The 19,586-nt window shown below is 34.3% G+C and overlaps 1 protein-coding gene across 1 annotated transcript in view; it reads right to left on the bottom strand.

The window, feature by feature from the left end:
• Positions 1–782: 782 nt before the first annotated feature.
• LOC126968887 (GTP-binding protein Rhes) overlaps positions 783–19,586 on the bottom strand; it is a 60,745-nt gene continuing 41,941 nt past the window's right edge. Inside the window, exons 3-5 of the mRNA XM_050814025.1 lie at positions 7,311–7,504; positions 2,430–2,607; positions 783–2,046 (exon numbers count right to left, since the gene is read on the bottom strand). Of these exons, the coding sequence (XP_050669982.1) occupies positions 1,596–2,046; positions 2,430–2,607; positions 7,311–7,335 (654 nt within the window). The 5' untranslated portion in view covers positions 7,336–7,504 and the 3' untranslated portion in view covers positions 783–1,595. The remainder of the gene's footprint in view (positions 2,047–2,429; positions 2,608–7,310; positions 7,505–19,586) is intronic.

The raw sequence follows: 19,586 nt of genomic DNA, 5'->3' as shown, positions 1-19,586 counted from the left end.
AAACTGCTCATGTACTACTATTTATGGGTAAATTCATTAAACAAATTAATATAAGTGTTACCTTTTAACGTTTTCTCGCAATTAAACAGTTGTACATAGTTCGGCGAACGAACATTCACAAACCAATTTGCATATCTTTGTGCATTATGGTTTGAAACATTGTATTTTAATTGAGTTTTCATGTGAGCTTGTGGTTGAGCAAATTTTACCTTTAGCAAATACATCAAAGCACTCCTTATGAATTTCTCTAGTATAAAATTAATTATGTCGTTTTTATGTAACATTGCAATACGATTTCCGATTTAAAATATCGAGAGAAGATTAAATTTTCTGGTGTAGTATCGTAAGAGATCGAGAGACTTATAAATAATCGTTTAAAGGACTATACAGAGATAGTATTTAATAAGCATGCATTTATTTGCGACGTTATAAATGATTATAGTCATAAAGATTTACCATGATATTTACATTTGTCATAGAGATAATTATACGAAACTTCATATTCTTAATGTAAGGTCCAACAGGTTTTATCAAAACTTAAACTACAGTGTTTTAAAAAATAACGAGAAGATTAGACGACGCGGCGACTGTTTCCATTAGAAAGCATTGTTCAAAAATACTGACATACAGTTTGAATGACCGGCTCCTGTCTTTTTCCATACTATAAAAAGAGGTTAGGAAAAGGTAGATAAACTATTTACCATCATGCCTATACGGAAAACAAACAAAGGTATTGAGGATAGCAGGCACATAATTCAATTTTGAAAATTGTTGTATGTTACAAAAAATAGTTCGATATAAGTTCGAGTATAGATACTTATAGTTTTTTTTATATATATTGATGAAAAAATGTGTGCATCACTCAGGCCAATTATTTGCTATCGGGCGGCATATATGTTATTCCTCGCGATGGTTTTACTTTAGAATGTTTCCTTTTGTCTGGATTCAAAATAACGCCCTCGAGGAACAAAATATTACTTTTTACTATTTATTTTAATGAAAATAAGGGAAGAGACGAGCTGGACGTTCAGCTGATGGTAGGTAAATGATATGCCCTACCCATTACAATGCAGTGCTGCTCAGGATTCTTGAAACACACAAAAATTCTGAGCGGCACTACAATTGCGCTCGTCACCTTGAGACATGATGTTAAGTCTCATTTGCCCAGTAATTTCACTAGCTACGGCGCCCTTCAGATCGAAACGCAGTAATGTTTACACATTACTGCTTCACGGCATAAATAGGCGCTGTTGTGGTACCCATAATCTAGCCAGCTTCCTGTGCAAAGGAGGCTCCCACTGGTAAACTATTAACAACTGAACAGTTTTAGTTCCAATATTGCAACCAGCAAATTGTAACAAATCTGCTTAACTTCAAGAAATATAAATGAAGAATGTTAGAAGTATGAAAATCTTGGCCATTTTTGATAGCTATACGCGCAGTTGGTTGTGAAAGATTGCAACTGATTCAGTTAATTAATTCAGAGCACTAGCTTATCCTGCAACTGACCTCAATCGTAAACGCTACCGCCGACTTCGACAGCCTGGGACATCATTAATAAAAGCAAATAACTATCATTCTACCTACTAATATGTTTATTGTATACAACAAGAGCGCTTATCACTTTGTGCATTCGACCTTACAAGCCGGTTTAAGTTTAACTTCGGACTGCCACCAACGCTGTCTCCATCCAATTTGCTACAAGTCTTCGTCCTCATAATCATCAGATCCGTACGGATACTTGGTCTTCTTACATTAGGAGCTACAACGCCACAAGCGTCTGATAACCTTCTTTTGATAGATAAGGTACATTTTTTAGCTCTATTTCCTTGACTACTTGTAGGAGGCAAGGTACAAGGGCTGCCGAATGCGGCACTGACTCTTTTATGATGGTTTGGCGCCATCTCGAGAGGTAAGTTAGCTACTACAAACAGCTCGTAGAATAGATCGTCTACGTGATAGTTTCTCTTTGCAGATGTTTCGACGAAGACACAAGTTGAATCCTGGGTAGCACAATACGCAGTTGCCTCTTCAGGTTGCACAGACCTGAAAATTTTCTATATTAGACTTAAAATCTAAATAATTTCTTACATCAACCTATTACAACAAATGCATATAAAAAGACTACAACGACTTTAAATATGATGGTGTATAAAAATTAAATCTCGCAGATTATTGTACTTATTAGTCAGTGGCCCGATACCACTCTGGCTCTTAAGCACGAGAAATGTATAGCGCAATCATAAATTTATAGGCGCAGACACGGACTAGTAAAAAATTAGATGGATGTTAGGTCTCATTTGCCCAGCTACACGGCAGGAAAAGGTGCCGTTTTGGTACCCAATAATCTAGCCGGCATCCTGTGCAAAGGAGCCTCCCACTGGTTCTTCTCTTATCTTATTGTATTATATTTAATTGCTCGAACTCACTTCAACTCCTTGTCACATTTGTTACCAGCGATCGCCATGGGCACTCTGGGTACTTGGCGCCGACCTCGGATGTTGGTGCTGGCTGTAGCCTTCGTCTCCAGGATCTGTTCACGGAGCCGTATCACCTCTTCGAACGACTCGCGACAGTCCATTGCGAATACGAGCACAAATAAATCACCTGTAATCATAATAATTGTAAGATAGATTACCAGAAGCATACATTTAGTTGCTACGAGCATTATTTCCGACATATTTACTACATTCGTTTTTAGTGTTTCGAGTTTTTATATGAAAGAAGAAAAATGATCAAAGGAATCACAGGAGCGTTGCCGGCCTTTAAGGAAAGTGTACGATTTTTCTTGAAGGTACCCATGTCGTATCGTCCCGAAAGAACCGCACAAGGAAACTCATTCCACAGCTTGGTTGTACGTAGAAGAAAATTCCTTGTAAACTGCATTATGGAGGAACGCCACTAATTTTTTTATGAGAAACGAAACGAGTAAGACCCTCAATTGATAGTACATGATATGTACTGCACATTACAATGCAGTGCCGCACAGGATAATTTAAAAACTAAATTCTATAGCCTTGAGACATAACCTAGTAGCCCTAGTAATTTCACGAGCTAATGCGCCCTTCAAAATGCTGATTGACGGGAGAAAGGGGCATTGCAGTCGTACCAACCTCAATATCATATGCAAAGAAGCCTGCTGGTAAAAAGTTTCCTGATATTACATTCTTATTATACACGATGCAAGTTATAACCAATATGGTACGGGGAGACTGATGTGATTAGGAAGTAGATCTACTCTGTCACTTACTGCGACCTATAGACCAATTGTACTTGTATTCAGTTAATTTTCAATGTAGCTTGATCTCGGCCCAATTAATTAATGTTAGATTCTCAGGATACGATTCGAAGCGCCAACAGTTTTTGGATGAAAAAAAATTAAGATTGAATAATAATTCTTTGGTAAATTTTATAAATGATATAAAATGGCGAATGAAATTTTATAGTATTATTTAGATTATTGAGAAATTTGTAAATGGTAAATTTGTATATTTGTTTATGTGTATGTGTAATCATCTCAAATATAAGTGAACGTCACAATTTATGAATAAGTACATTATTAAAAAAGAGATTTTTCTTTTAAGCTTTACTGATGCAAGTAGTGATCGTGGAAGCCAGAGAGGGCGTAAAAAATGCCTTCAATCATCGATGCCTTCAAACTTCAATGGGTGTTAATGCGCCCGAAAGTAAGTACTTAATTTTTTATCAAGGATAAGTCCACATCTTGTTGTTAGTTGAGTTTATGCCCCTAAGCTCCATGTGAAGTAAATTTTATCAAAATTGTTATGAATTATATTTACAATAATTCTTTGCATGAAATTTAATTTGTTCTGTCATGATGCCATTATGTCAGCTCACGGTTGAACAACAAAATCCAAATAAGTTATTGCGAAACCGGATTCTATTTCGTTGCATATTATCAAAATATATTATCGTTACCCCGTGCAAGGAACTCAATTTGGAAAATACAAAATACTTAAACAAAATGTGAACAGTAAAGTTTCACAAGGCATACAAAAGGGAAACTTGTCTGAATAGTTAATGACTGTGAATTCGTGTTTCACCCAGGTGTGGCACTATTAAAACTTTACACGACTTCTGTATGACTGAACTATTCGATAGAAGTTCGACATCTCTTAACAAAATAACTTTAAAGATGTTGGTTGAATAAAAGGTTTCAAAGAAGCTTCACAGCTACTCGTATAATCGTTTAAGAGTATTTTTTATGTATATGTTTTTTTATAATTCGAGTACCCATTAGAAATATCTACATGCATGAGTGGTAGTGCCATGTTAGGTCCTTAGGGACACAACCGAATTAGGCCGGCACGCCCGGAGAGATACTCTCCTACTTAATACCGGCATAAAAAAGCTGCTTTGCAGATGTGTTTCTTTCCATCTGTGGGCTATCTGAAGGCCATTATAAAATAGACTCCGCAGATACAAACGGCAGTATGAAATAAAAATAGACTACTCCAAGACGGTACTAGGTTACATAGTCCTGGAGAATCCGTCCCTGGGTGTCCACAGTTAGGACCTGTACCTAAAAGTGGATACCCAGGCTGCCCTGCGTATTCTGAAGGGGGCAAACCTGTGCTGACTCGGGGCAAACAGAGCAAGAGGCACAAATGATCTACCCTCCTCCTCATTTACTGTGGATTTTTGCAATATCAGGGGGTTTCGCTCAAATTTAAATGCCTGCTCTTATTGACCGAGACCCAAATTTCCTCCCTGGTTGATACATCTTACCTTCCGGGGTATAGTCAGGAATACTACATTATACCACGGGCTGGCTTTCTGTCGCTGAGGTATCCTCACTTTTCTTCCATAGCCTTTTTTGTTACCCAGGGTGATCTGATGCTCGAGAACTTTCATCTTCGAGATTTATTCATAGTTTACATCAATCTACTAAGTATTTAAAGCAAACCAAAACTAAATAATAGAATTGATAGTTTTACTAACAACAATACTTTACTAACCCCGAAGGAAATCAATTTATCACTTTCCTTGCGTATATTTAAGTGAAACAATCTAAATTTCATACGAGATTTCAATCAGAAACCTTGTACAAATTGGGACATAGTAATTGCCGTAGAAATTGCCTGAAGCTTATCCCGTAAATACATAGGCTACACGTAATAGATTTGACGTCAATGGCTCACTCAATTAAGTGACTGAAAGCTCGATACCTAAACTCACAAACATGCCTAAAGAACAATTTACCTGAATATTTTCAGATCTATCTAACAGATTCAAAACATAAATGCAGTTCAAAGATTTGGTGTGTGTAAAATGGTGTGATTGAAGCAATAAGAAGAACAACAGCTAGTGTTTGTCATAACTTTGAGTCACGTTTTTTGAATATGCACGCATCATTGGGTATTTCAAATTCATTTAAAAATTCCGTTTCAATAGAGATGTCTTTTTTCGGACAAGAGCAAATAAAAATAACCTTAAAATAAATTATGTGGAAGTTAAGACGCTAATTCGTATATAATTTTATGTAAGTTCATATCTAATATTCAAATAATTCAATATAAAAATGAGTTATGTGCATCACTCAATTATCACTTAATTTTAACACTAAGAGCGCTTCAAGTATTCGATTCGAGACTAAAACTTCATGTTTTTGAGTTATTTCCAGAGCATTATCGGAATGAGCAGATTTTTCCATGATTATAACAATTTTAGAAAGTTCAGGTCATGATTTAGCACTACAGCGGTAAAATGTAATTTTTATTAACATTTTTTTAAGAGAAGGCAATCCCTTCGTAGCGTTTCATTAAAATAGATGTCGGAGTTATTTTAGGACGAATACAATCATTGAAATGTTTTATTTTATACGTCTGTCCAACTAAATAAATATATATAGTCTTAACTACAGATACCAGATAAATTGCAGAGCCCAATCACGAAAATATGGATATTATATATTAAAATACTAAACAAAAAAATACAAAATCGATTCACCATTTTTTACCAGTGATTTGAATAGAAACTTATCTAAGATATTTATTTTATGTAAATACAGATATTGCTAAGTGTACAGTTTTTTTTCAGTCAAATTTATGAATCCATATATTTTATAAAATTATTTTTAAAACATTATAAATCCTTATTTTGTCGATCAGTTCGTGGCTCGTGCCGGGGCATCCCAGCAGCAGGACGTGTTTCCGGCTGCTTGCATGCAAGCAACGACAGCGTGAGCGACTCATTTCATAAAATTTTGTTTCTACGCAAAATCGAATACGCACTCCTAAAACTATAGCTGACACAAAACTTACGAATGAACCTACGTGTTGGCCACAAGTGAAGCGACCAACAAACAAAACATAAACTGGATAAAGAAACAAACTTGATCGTATTAATATTTGGCTATACATCGAAAGCAGAAGACACAGGTCATATAACATTCTACGAAAAGGCGGGCGCCTATCTACCATTAGGTCAAGGCAAACTACATAATATATTAAACTTATGCATTCATCCGTATTATTATAATCAGAAATTCAGTATTCATTTTCACGTCAAATAATGAAATGAAATAAAATGCAATGGAGCTTCTGTATCCATTAAGGAACAATTTTTACACTTATGAAAGTCAATTTTGATGTCATTTGTTGAAGAGAATACCAGGAGGCCTTGTTCTGAGAAGAACCGGCAAGAATGTTGTACAAAGATATTGAAGCTACGGATTTGGCAATCGAACCTTAATGTTGAGGAGAATAGATAAAAAACTCTAGTATGCTTCTCATAATATAACTATGTTTTGTCACATTTAGGCAAAGAGAATTTAACCACTACGTACACATTTAGGTACATATACCAAATTCTTGCCAAAAGTTAAAGTTAATTTTTATCATTATTTAGAAATTATAATTATTCATTATTAAAATTTTATTTGTGTATTAATCCTAGAAGTGAGGGTTATCAATTTAAAAATATAACATATTGTTTAGAAATTATAAACTAATAAACACCATTTATACTTAATATGCTTTATATAACACTAATATTTAAGCAACTAGTTGATTTAGACATAAATTGTATCAACAAACATACAAACCCTGATAAATATTTGTACCACATTTTAAAATTAGTACAATTTATTCATTTGAAGCCATTGGTTCCTTTCTCCATAATATACTTGAGGCCTATAATTGAGGTAGCACTCAACTTATATTTTTGTCTATATATATATATATATATATATATATATATATACTTTTTGCATGAATTAGTGTATACTTCGTTGGTGCAATAAATAAATAAATACTGTCCATCGTTTGCTCGTACCCACATTCATTTACCTGTTAGAAATGACAGCCGCCGCATGGCAGGAAAGGGATGGTTTCCCGAAGTATCCAAAAGATCTAGCTGGTACACTTCTCCCCGGATCCTGTACAGCTTGCGATGAAAGTCTTCTATAGTCGGAGTGTAACTATCCTCAAACTTCGTGCCCAGGAATCTAGCCACCAGAGATGTCTTGCCAACCCGAGCCGACCTGGAGGCAGAGCATGGAATTAAAAACGAAGCTAACCATGGGTCTTGTACCATATATGTACGAATAATATTTAACAAAACGTTCTAATATCTACACTTTATATGGTCTTCTTGCTACTTATACCTACATATGTATATATAATAATCTTACACTAGATTTGTGTAAAGTATGAATTACTGTTAATATTACCAGTGTATCATGTATTGGTTCAATCATTTCAAATAAAACTTCAAATATAAATTACTATATGCGAAACAGTACTTTTTACTATATTCACAAAACTTAATATGATTACATGAACTAGAGACTAGCGTACTGACAGCATTTCCGCGATGGATAGCTATGTTGATCCGTTGGCCGGAATAGCTGCCAGCGTTTGGATATCCAGTAGCCTTCTTCTTCTTCTTCTTGAGGTGCCATCTCCTACGGAAGGTCGGCTATCATTAGTGCTATTTTTATTTTTGACACAGCAGCTCGGAACAGGGATCCTGTGCTAAGGTTGAACCATGTCCGGAGATTTTTAAGCCACGAAGTACGCCTTCTTCCGGGAGGCGCTTTCCCTGGATTTTCCCTAGCATGATGAGTTGGAGCAGATCGTATTTATCATTACGCATTATGGGACCAAAGTACTGCAGCTGCGTTTCTTGACAGTATTCAAGATCACAGTATGCATCCTTGTATGACTCCCCGCATGATGGCAATTTCTTCTGTCAGTTCTTGGTCCACTCGTACTCGTGCCCTCTGTTGCCAATCTAGATTTTTAATGATCGCCAAATCTTTGGAATCAAGTCCTATGTCATTGAGAACTTTAACTAGCTTATCACGCTGAACCCTATCAAAAGCTTTCTCATAGTCAATGAAACAGATGTATGCGCATCGATTCATATCCCAGCAGCGTTGTAGTAACACCTGGTAACAAAAAACAAAAACCATTTCAGAAACCAAATTGTGTGTTTGAAATGTTTTCTTCCACTTTATTGTAAATGCGGTTGTGGATTATTTTCAGGAAAATTTTCAAAACATGACTCATCAAAGATATTGTCCTATACTCGTTGCACTTCTTAGCGTTGCTGGTTTTTGGAAGAGTTACGAAGGTTGAGTACAGCCAGTCTTTAGGTATGCCACTTCTATAAATACCATTGAATAAGCGAACAATTATCGGCATATTTTCGTCCATCAACAGCTTTAAGATCTCACTTCGAATTTCATCAGGTCTAACGGCTTTTCCTGTTTAGGCAGATTTTATTGCATGCATGACTTCTTCCTTTGTAATATCCAGTCCGTTGTCGTCTGAGCTATTCAACTGCTGTTGGCTGCGAGTATCATTAAACAAGATCCCTACGTATTTTTCCCAGGTTCTTAACTTTTCCTCAATAGTCATAGCGACTTTACCATCCTCATCAGTGAGAGGTAGAGACACATTCGATCTTTTCATGCCCACAACTTCTTTTATTTTCTTAAACATACTAAAGTAGTCATGTTTATCTTGCATGTTCTCTATTTCCTGACATTCATCATTTATCCATTTGTCCTTGGCAGTGTCAGTGCATCTTTGCCTAATCTCCTTATTTAATGCTTTGTACTTCTCTATGTCAACACTCTTCATTTCTCGACTTTTAATCATAATTTCAAGTATGTCGTCTGTAATCCAGTCCTTTTTCTTTACCATTTGAGTAGCAGCTAGCACCTCAGTCGAAGTATAACTAAGAACTAGTACTGCTTTGAGAGGCTTTGCTTTGTCCCAAGTTCTTATTGGTTTATCAGAAAGAAGTGACTCCTGTTGTTGCAACTCATTCACCCGGCAGTTAAGCTTAGCGTGTAGTTTCAGTCTTGTATCCTGTTCCTTTAATTTAGAAACATCTATTCTCGGTCTCTTCTTCTTCATTTTGGTATGGATGATTATGGATGACTACCACCGGATTGTGATTGGAATTGACATCAGCACCTGGATATGTTTTAGCAGACTTAAAACTATTCTTAAAACGTTTGTTTACTAGTACGAAGTCTATTTGATTCCTTACTATGTGCTCTCGGGTATGAGCTGGTGATGGGATACTAGTACACAATTTTTTCTCCCTAAAATAATCATATATGGCCACAAATACTTATATAGTATCGTTTTTACACTTTTTCACAACGCACGACGGTATTTTTAAAATATTTTATTGAGACGCAAACTGATCTGTCACAGACGATGACAAAACTCATAATGGCCGCCTATCGGCCTGTAGTAGTGTAAGTGTGTGCGTGGAGCTATGTATTTACACGTTAATCGGCTTGTTTGCTGCTACACTGTTAAGTAAGGTAACACGGAGTCCTTATTTTTTTAACTAGTCCGTGACATACGCATAATAAGTTTATGTTAACCTAGTGTTAACATTATGATTAACACAGTTTCTAGAAAATTCACTTAAGTGCCTACCTACATACATAACACTATCAAGAATAATAATTGAGTTATTTATATCCAGAGATCGTACAGACAAGAAGGTAACAAAGAATAGCAAAAATGTTTTCTATTACCATACATTATAAATGCAAATGTGAGATTGTTCTATTGTTTATTTGTAACATTTTCACCCTTTAGTACTCACCCATTATCATCAAATGTTTCGCACATGTTCTCAGGAGTACAGAATAAAAGATATAAATACATTTTATCTCGAACTTTTGAAGAGTTCCCGAGAGAGCGCGATTAGAATTTAAGAATAAAAGAGACAGCGTATATATAGCAACGCGAGTGAAAAATAAGGGAGACTTATATCTGGATTTCTATGTTTCTGGGTATTTTTTCTATGTTTCAAAATGCGATAAAGTCGTGGGCAGATTTTTGTACAGCATATACAAATCTAAAACACAATCGATTGAAGGAAGAATTATGAAAATCGCCCAATGCGTTTTCTAGAATGCCACAAAGGAACAAACCATACACCTTTTTTATACTTGTAGGTTGTTTAATGTATTATAAGCCTAGGTTAAAGTTAGGAATAATTTAACAACCGTGCTGTGTAGACTTTTGGCTGATTATTTCTATAAATGTTGTTGTTTTGAATTATTTTTTTTTATTTTTCACCTCTACCATCTTAAATTATAAATTTAGTAAGGACGTAATAATGCAAAAGAATTGGAGACAATTGCTTAACAGTGCAGACTAAAAGGAACTTTCACATCGTACCTACATCCAAACTGTGGAATCAGCTTCCATGAGCTGTTTTCAGGACGATATGACATGGGTTGCTTCAAAAAAGCGCGTACACCTATCTCAGAGACCGTTCACTTGGTGGGAGTTACTAGTGGTAGGCTCCTTTGCACCGGATGCCGGCTAGATTATGGGTACCAAAACGGCGCCTATTTCTGCCGTGAAGCAGTAATGAGTAAGCATTAATGTGTTTCGGTCTGAAGGGCGCCGTAGCAAGTGATATTACTGGGCAAATGAGACTTGACAACTTATGTCTCAAGGGGACGAGCACAGTTGAGTGCCGCTCAGAAATTTTGGGGTTTTCAATAATCCTGTGCGGCACTGCATCGTAATGGGCAGGGCGATTACCAACAGCTGAACGTTCTGCTGGTCTCGTCCCTTAATTAAAAAATAAATAAAACGTGGTGGTCTGGTGTCGCAAGGAAGTGTGGGCAGCGGTGATCACTTAACATTATGGTGACTCTTGGGCTCGTTTGTCCTTCTCCTTCATAAAAAAAGTAATTTATTTCTCACGAAATATTTCTTATGAAACGTCTTATTATAGTGACTTGGGATAATTTTTCACGTTAAGTGGATGAACGATCCTCGAAAAATATTGACAGAGTATCGAAATAAGTGATCGTTACGTAGTAAATCAATATTTTATGGTAACACGTAAGTACTATTAGGCAAGGATATCTTATTTTATTTTGCTTTATTTGGAAAACAAACAGAACTAAGACTATAACACATATTGACTTGTGGAATAAATTTATCTTTTTATATTGTTTTGACATGTTAGCGTTACAGGACTTCAATTTACTTTTATATTACTAAGAACGAAATTGTTTTTATGTTTATGTGCATGATGTGTTCACCTGTAACTGCAGGAACACAATTTATGGACTTTATGTTACAATATTATGAATTGACATGTGTATTAAGTGTTGCTGGAGCTTGAATAAATAAATAAATAACACAAGCAACAATATAAATTAAAGAAAACCATTTACATGTCTTCGCATATGTACATATGTACATCTTGGTAATATTTTTCGTGGCGCCAGTTTTATATTTGGTTTAATTATTAATCTGATTCTTCCTAGAGTTAAGAAGCAGCCGTTGTTCTCGTACTCTATATTGGTAGCATTTATACTTTACACTATTCACACCATTATCACTCGAAATGTTTAGTTCTTTTGAAACTTCTATGTTGTCAAGAGAGTCTTGTGAGCTTATACGTTGGATAACAATAACGACACGATCTTAGTTATTTTGGGAAGTAGATTTAAATTAGGTTGAAATATTTTGTAATGTATTAAAAAATATTACGTTAACGGTTAGACAGTGTAAGCCTATTAAACAGCCAAACATCGAAATTTTTCTCAAATGTGTATGTTTTCTGTTTTTGTAAAATGCTCGATAAAATTTAGCTCAAATAACCCAAGGATAATGTATGTGAGCTCTCTACTAAGGCTTAAAATTCGGTTTAGAAGTTATGGGAATAAGGAATGACTAACAAACTGAAGCACAGGGTTATTGTCTAAATCGGAATATGACATACTTAATTATTAATTAAGTTAAGCATTAAGCCTACGGTTTTAAGTCAATTAACAACAATTACAACAATATAACTGATGTTGATACATTGTAATATTCAAGTTTTGATAATATTCCTGCGATATAAAGGTAAACTCATATTTAAATCACATAATTAAAGTCGAAAGTCCATTGCACAGATGTGTAGACGATATATTGCTAGAGATGAAGCCACAATAACATAGTCTTGATCAATTTAACAGTTTACTCATGAGAGCGGCTTGAGCTTGGATGCTCCGTTCATTTAATATGTACAGGAATCTATAATTTATGGTATTCACTCTATAATACGAAAACCGGGCGCCATTTTATAATAGAGTGCTAGTAAATTCGCTTTTAAATAAACTGAAATTTCTCAAAAGATTAAAAATTTAAAACCGACTGCATTAAAATATTAAGATCTTAGTTATGTAAGTTAAATATAAGAAGTAAATTAATGTATTGTTGTATCGTTATAAATTTTATAAATCTCTTTTTTTAAAGTAGAAGTGTATTTAAGTCATTTAATATCATCACTTTTGTTTAACTCTTCATTTCTTTAATTTTAATTGTTCAACTTTGATATTCTTTTCGTACTATTGTAAATGTTGTTAACACCTGTAAAGACATGTCATGTTGTACTATCCCTTGTGTACTTGCTAAAATTTTAATTGTATAATGATGTGTTGTTGGTGTAACTATCTAAATAAAAAAAAAATATATAAAGATATGACCATTCCAACTCATATGTACACGCAATCTCGAACTCAAAATAAATGGGGCAGGAATAAGGTCTCCAAGCATAAGATTTTGAAGAAATCCACACGCGTAAAGTCATTCAACAGAATATAAATAAAAAATAGTAGAATAAAAGAAATTTATATATATAATGATTTACACTTAACAAAACACCTTGGTCACGGGTGTGGGGTTTGAACCTACTCTTTGTCTCGGTCTCTCTGGCTTCTTAGACTTGAAAGCAGTAGTTGAAATTAATGATACAACGTCACCACTACTATAGTAGTATTGTATACAATACGACAAGCGATAGATGGGCAAAAAAATTTGAGGCAATGTAAAAAAAGTTTCACTTTAATAAAATAATAATTGACAATTTTCATTATAATTCAATTAAATTCATTACAATTGACAAATTTAGCAATAATTATAATTCAAGCAGACTCATTTTTAAATCAACTTGAATATCGCAAGCATAAATGCATAGACCACTTAAATTCATTTAAATATTACAATTATGAGACTCTCAAATTAGAAGGATAATATCAGATATTATGTTCTTTAATATTGGAGTGTTCTTACTATAATACATCTATCACAGTACCGTAGATAGTCCTAAAATATTAAATGCAATTCTTAGAATGCACCTAGTACTCGAGCGACTGAAATGCAGCCTAAATCTAAGAGTCCCCACCTCGGCACATCTAACTGCCTTGTTTTTTTCACCACACTGTCACTCGATACACTCTTAAAATCCTCAGACGTGCCTTTCATGCCACCTATGCCTTTCCAATATTTAGATATTTTTCTATCTTACAATAAATTTGTGTTGAAAGTTTAACATACTTTGTAAAGCAATAATGCCGTGAGTCAAAATCACTAATGCTGCGAGTTCCTTTCCTTGAAAATTTTAAGAACTATGTCACCACGATTCATACAAATAAATAAATTTTATTTCGTTTAATTTAAATAATACCACTCATGATTATACACACACTAGCACACAGAAGTAAACTTAGCATCAGCACTTTTTTCTCTCGAGTAATATCTGTTTTTCATTTATCATTTCATCAGTTAGATTATTTAAGAATTTTGTTATAGCTTAATTTTCTTTTGATTTTGTATTATACCTACCTAATAAGTGGTGGAATTTGCTGCAGATTTTAAAATTTTAAAAGCTTTTAAAAATTATTTCATTTAAATTAAGTGTTAATTCATTTAAATGTTAAGATTTAAACAAGGTTTAAAAATTTAGTCATGATTTGATCTTTAGTCATACAATGGTGAACCTCAACTGTTTTTCTATTTTATATATTTTCCTAAGACATTAATAAATCTAACGTTCCAAAGTTCTTTATACGATGCGTAAATAGTTTAACGTGTAAGAGAGTGGAAAAGCAATTAGGCAGATAACGAGGTGCTGGAGGATTAGATCGCTCTACAGATAGCACGTATGATACGATAGGATGGTGTAGCTCAGAGCCGGATTATGTTACAGGCGCATGTACATTTTATTGATGGGAATAATGTATTGTATATTTACTATTTGTAATTAATAAATTCCATTAGATTATTTAAATTATTAGAAACTACTAGCTACTGGAAACTCAAGCGCTGGCAGCTATGTCAACGGATCAGTCTAGCTATCCGGCGCGGAAATGCTGCCAGTATTCTTGGTACGCTTCCACGTAATGATAGTTTTAATTTTATGTAGTCAACAGTATTGTTAATGTAGTTATAAGATTTGTTTTGTTTAAATTATTAATTAAAGTTATTAATAACTATAGACGTATTCATTAAATGATGACGTGTAGTAAAATTCATTAATTATCGCTAAAATTCATCATCAAATATTTATATGAAATAATTAATAATGACTGCAGTTTTTTAAAATCATACGGAACTATAGATTATAATTTAATAATTGGAAATGGAACTCCTTAACGGCTTACAGCAAGGGTGCGATCTGTGGCAGAATTATTCGCGTTTTATTCGTAAGACGCGACGTCGAAGCCCATTTGGAACGCGACGAACGGTGCGAGCGGTATTAACACGTGCACCACGGCGTCGAAGTTTCGTATTTACCTCAGTTCGATGTAAATACGAAACAAAATACAAAAGTTCGGGGCTCGGAATAGTCTGGAGACGACTTACAACATTTACAAATCGGTCAAGTAAACATAATTCTAAATGCCAATTACAAGCTTCTACATATAGAAAGAAATTTGCTTAGTCTAACTATAACTATAGATTTAGAATAGAAATACTATACATATACAGATATAAAAATACACTTATGATACATTTTTTGATTTCGTTAAATCATTTGCGAACGCACTTTTTATGCTTTTTATACTACCACTAAAAAGATAAAAATCGGCTATCACAATTATACATATTGAACAGTTTGGTGACGCTGTTTATTCTATATTGAGAATGACTGGTAGGTACGTAAAGTAAATCATGCTTTCTTAATGTTTGATTTGGTAATGTTGTGCTCGGTGGAGCAGCGTCGTGCTGCGATCTGTTGAGACACTGCCCTACGCCAGGTGATTCGTTATATGTCTTTATTGAAAACAGAATTTGAAGTACACTCACTAAGAATTTGTCTAAATATATGTAGATACACTAAATTTTTCAATGCAGCAATTAACGTTAGTGCTTAATTGAAGAGTTCCGTTACTTTGCCATGGATTCCGTCATCAGAACCTAACCAAACTCTCACCAAACTATCTTTGAAGTATATCCTTTCCAATAAAAAAAGAATCATCGAAATCGGTTGGCGCGATATTGAGTTATTCGTAAATTTATCATACACTTTGCTATACGTTTGAATTTAAGACGTTTATGGTTTCCTCATGGATGCCACTGTCAGATCTAGACCAAATTACAATGGGACCACACGGGAAGCACCAGCTTTCAAACAAAAAATTATCAAAATCGGTTCACCCAGTCGAATGTTTTGAGGTAACAAACATAAAAAAATTCCGACGAATTGAGAACCTCCTCCTTTTTTGATGTCGGTTAAAAAGTACTTGGGAAGAGATTCCAGCTGAAAACAAGAGCATGCTTTCCGGGTTTCAGGAGTGCACAGGTAATGGAAAAGGGCACAACCCTTATTAGCACACATAAGAAGAAATATATTTTTTTTAAATTTATTGATTACGGCGATTTTTAATTGTGTGTTTTATCACCTAAGCTAATATAAAAATTCATAAAATATTTTTATTAACTAGCCTAAGTACACAATAAATTGAATCATTTTACATTCATTTAACGATGTTATAATTTCATTGGTACAAGAAAACGCCTCGTGGACCTTTTTTTGATTGGAGTTGTTTACAAAAGTAGGATAAAATGGAGATCTTACCTGCATTACGATTTTTTTTGCCCATAAACTAAATTACACTGGTTTTTCTTGTAAGCGAGTATGTTGAAAAATTATTGCAATATTCATGTTTTATTTAATTTTGGTTTAAGAGGATGGTGTCGTTACCAATGCTCTACATAAATAGAAAAGTATAAGTAATGCTGAAACTGTAACTGATCAATGACTCTACATGAATATGAATGATTTTTAGAATGTTTTAGACTAGGCATATTGGCATAGACAGCTATGCAATAAGATATGAATTACCGTTTTTATAATAAACTTTGATTGTTCTTAAGAATTTGCCAAATTTTTCATTCATTCACAAGTAAGAATATAATATGTTAAAAATGTTAAATAATCTTGCAGTCTACAAAGACGAAGTGTAGAGAAAAAGCTAATTATTGATAAAGTTTTGATATGGTTCAACTAGTCGGCCCTGAGCTGTACTATCCTATCGCATAATATGTACTATGTGCAAAGCGATCTTATTACATAGCACCTCGTTAACCCGCGAATTGCTTCTTCGTTTTAGTATGAGCTATGAACGTACTTAATTCGATTTTTGTTCATAATATTATTACTCATATTGTGTAAACTTCATCAAGGCGAGATTAAAAACTACTACGAAATATTAATATTGATTTCTATTCTATTTTCATATAGTAAGAAACTTTTAAAATATACATTAATTTAGGCTAAAGTATTTTAAAAACTATTTGTAAATAATAAAAAACACAACAATTTGCTTGACCACTTTTAGTAGAATTGAAAACTTCACCAAGGCTAGGTTAAAAAATACCACTATAAGCTAATATAATTTTTTGTTCTATGTTCATATAGCAATTAACGTTTAAAATATTAATTTAGGCCAAAGTATGTTGAAAACTATTTGTAAAATAATATTTTTATAAAAGTATAAATATTCCGTTGTTCGGTAAAACGAATTTACAATTAATCATAAACATAAACACTACACGGCCATATTATCATCTCTGGACCTCGTTGGAACGTGAAGCCCCCGCCCGTTCCCCCTTCACCCCCTCGCGCTCGTCCTGATGTGACAGTACGGTTTGCAGTTTCATTACAGTTAGGTACAATATGTCGCGATATTTTCATGCTATCATTGATTTCTTTTTGAAGTTTTCATTGTTACGTCTTGATTTTATTTGTTGTTTATAGTTCTGTAGTTTCTGTTGTTCTGTGTCGCAATGTAAGTGCCAGAAATATAAATTATCTTTTTTACTAAACCCAGATTTTTCATCATTATTTATGAAAAAATCATTGAAATAATAATAATAATCAGCATTACAATACAACACCTTTACATTAGTCTATAATACTGAAAAAATAAATCGTTGTTTATTTATGATTAATAATATCCTAGTGTTGCTTGTTTTGCATACCTTAACAAAGCGACGTTGTGACGTCATCGTCAGGCCCAGAGATAATGCAACCGCGTACTAAAACTATTTTGAATACAAAACTCAAGTTAACTTTGTATATAAACTTCTGAACTAAATATGAAGTCCTGGTACATGACGCGTGATTTTCATCGCTATTATTAAACACATTACTATCACGACTATAACGTTTATGTACGCCAGGTACCTACTAATAAAAGTCCCTCACGTAGCCGAGCATAATTGCTCAAAACTCATAAAATAAAGTGCTCAGCAAACGTAAAGAAGTTTTAACTCCAATAAAATTATTAACACTAAGATGTGTTGAAGTCAATTGATGTACCAACCCTTTGAGAACTACCCTTGTCTATTTCGTCAAACCTTATTTCATTCTGACACAGACTAATATGACTTTCAAGAACATAGGACATGAGATCAGTAGCATAATAATTGATATCGTCTTCCATTAAACGTGGAAGCCTGAAACTAATTTTTATTCCCTGGGTTAGATAGTTAGGCTTAGATAATTTATACGTCTTGTTTAGGTAGGTTGGCTTTCACAATTCTCGTAACTATTCTTTTTTTTGACCTATAGAACTAGGTCAGTCATTTTTAATATATATTTTTCATCACACGGCATGTTTTATATGAATTGTATTGTGTACAATACTAAAGTTATAAATATTTGATTATCTAAAATACGTGCTATATTTTTCTAGCCACTCCCCAAATTAGGCTAAAACTTTGCAAGGTGATGAAACGTCTATTTTTGGCATTCATAAGTAGATTCAAATGTGTATCAAAATGAATAAATGATTTTTAAATTTGACTCAGAAAGTTTTTGACTTGAGACTCAGTGGACATCTATGGATGTGACATCGTTTTATCGAGCCATGTTGATCCCAAGGTTCGTGGTTCCAACTCTCATAAACTATTCTGGTTTGAGTTTGGATAGTACCTAGGTAACACTGAAAATGTTTAGAAAATGAAAAACGGCTTAATGTAGAAAGTTGCCAATACTTATATTGTTTTTCGAAGTAATCTCCGTTTCTCTCTACACATCGTCGCATTCGATGGAACCACTGAGAAAAGGAGTGGGCCCATTCTTCTTTCACAACAGTCCGTTTTGCGGAGTGCGCTGAAGCATTGTCGTTATAAGGAGGATCCTGCTTCGAGGGCGCTGCTGTCAAATTTTTTCCAAGACAACAGGCAAACAGCGATTGACATACCAGTCTGCAGTTACTGTCCTTCCATCTTCTAGTGTAGTCCTTCTATCACAAGTGTTGCGACCTTTCCTACCAAAGAATGAGGCATTAATCTTTTTTCCTTGACTTCTTCCTATCTTTACTTTAGTTGGCCGATGCTCGAAAGGAAACACCCACTGAGCTTCATCACCTGTGACGATGTCAAATACAGCATTTGCGTCACCGCCGTTGAACTTATCTAACATTTGACGAAACCAGTCCATGCGAAGGTGTTTCTGGTCGTCGGTTAAAGTATGGGGAATCCATCTGGTACAAAGCTTCCTGACGCCTAAATGTTCGCGTAATATACAAATAGAATTTGAAAAACAACAAAATTTAATGAACGATGCGGGACTCGAAGCCACGACATTCGGCGTTCCATGCCGGTGCTCTAACCAACTGAGCTAACCGTTCGAGTGTCATATAGTTATAAAATCTTGTATGCTTTGTTCAACTCTCAGGTTGTGGCTTCATCTACGGGATCTACTTTACAGTTGATAACCTGCTCAACCCCAATATTTGCATATTAGGAAATTGACTTGAGATGTCGCTCTTGTAAATCTAAGCAATT

The sequence above is a fragment of the Leptidea sinapis genome, chromosome 1, assembly GCF_905404315.1.
Source record: "Leptidea sinapis chromosome 1, ilLepSina1.1, whole genome shotgun sequence".
Classification (NCBI taxonomy): domain Eukaryota; kingdom Metazoa; phylum Arthropoda; class Insecta; order Lepidoptera; family Pieridae; genus Leptidea; species Leptidea sinapis.
The sequence above is the reverse complement of the archived record's forward strand: the minus strand, read 5'-3'. Positions and strand labels throughout refer to the sequence as shown.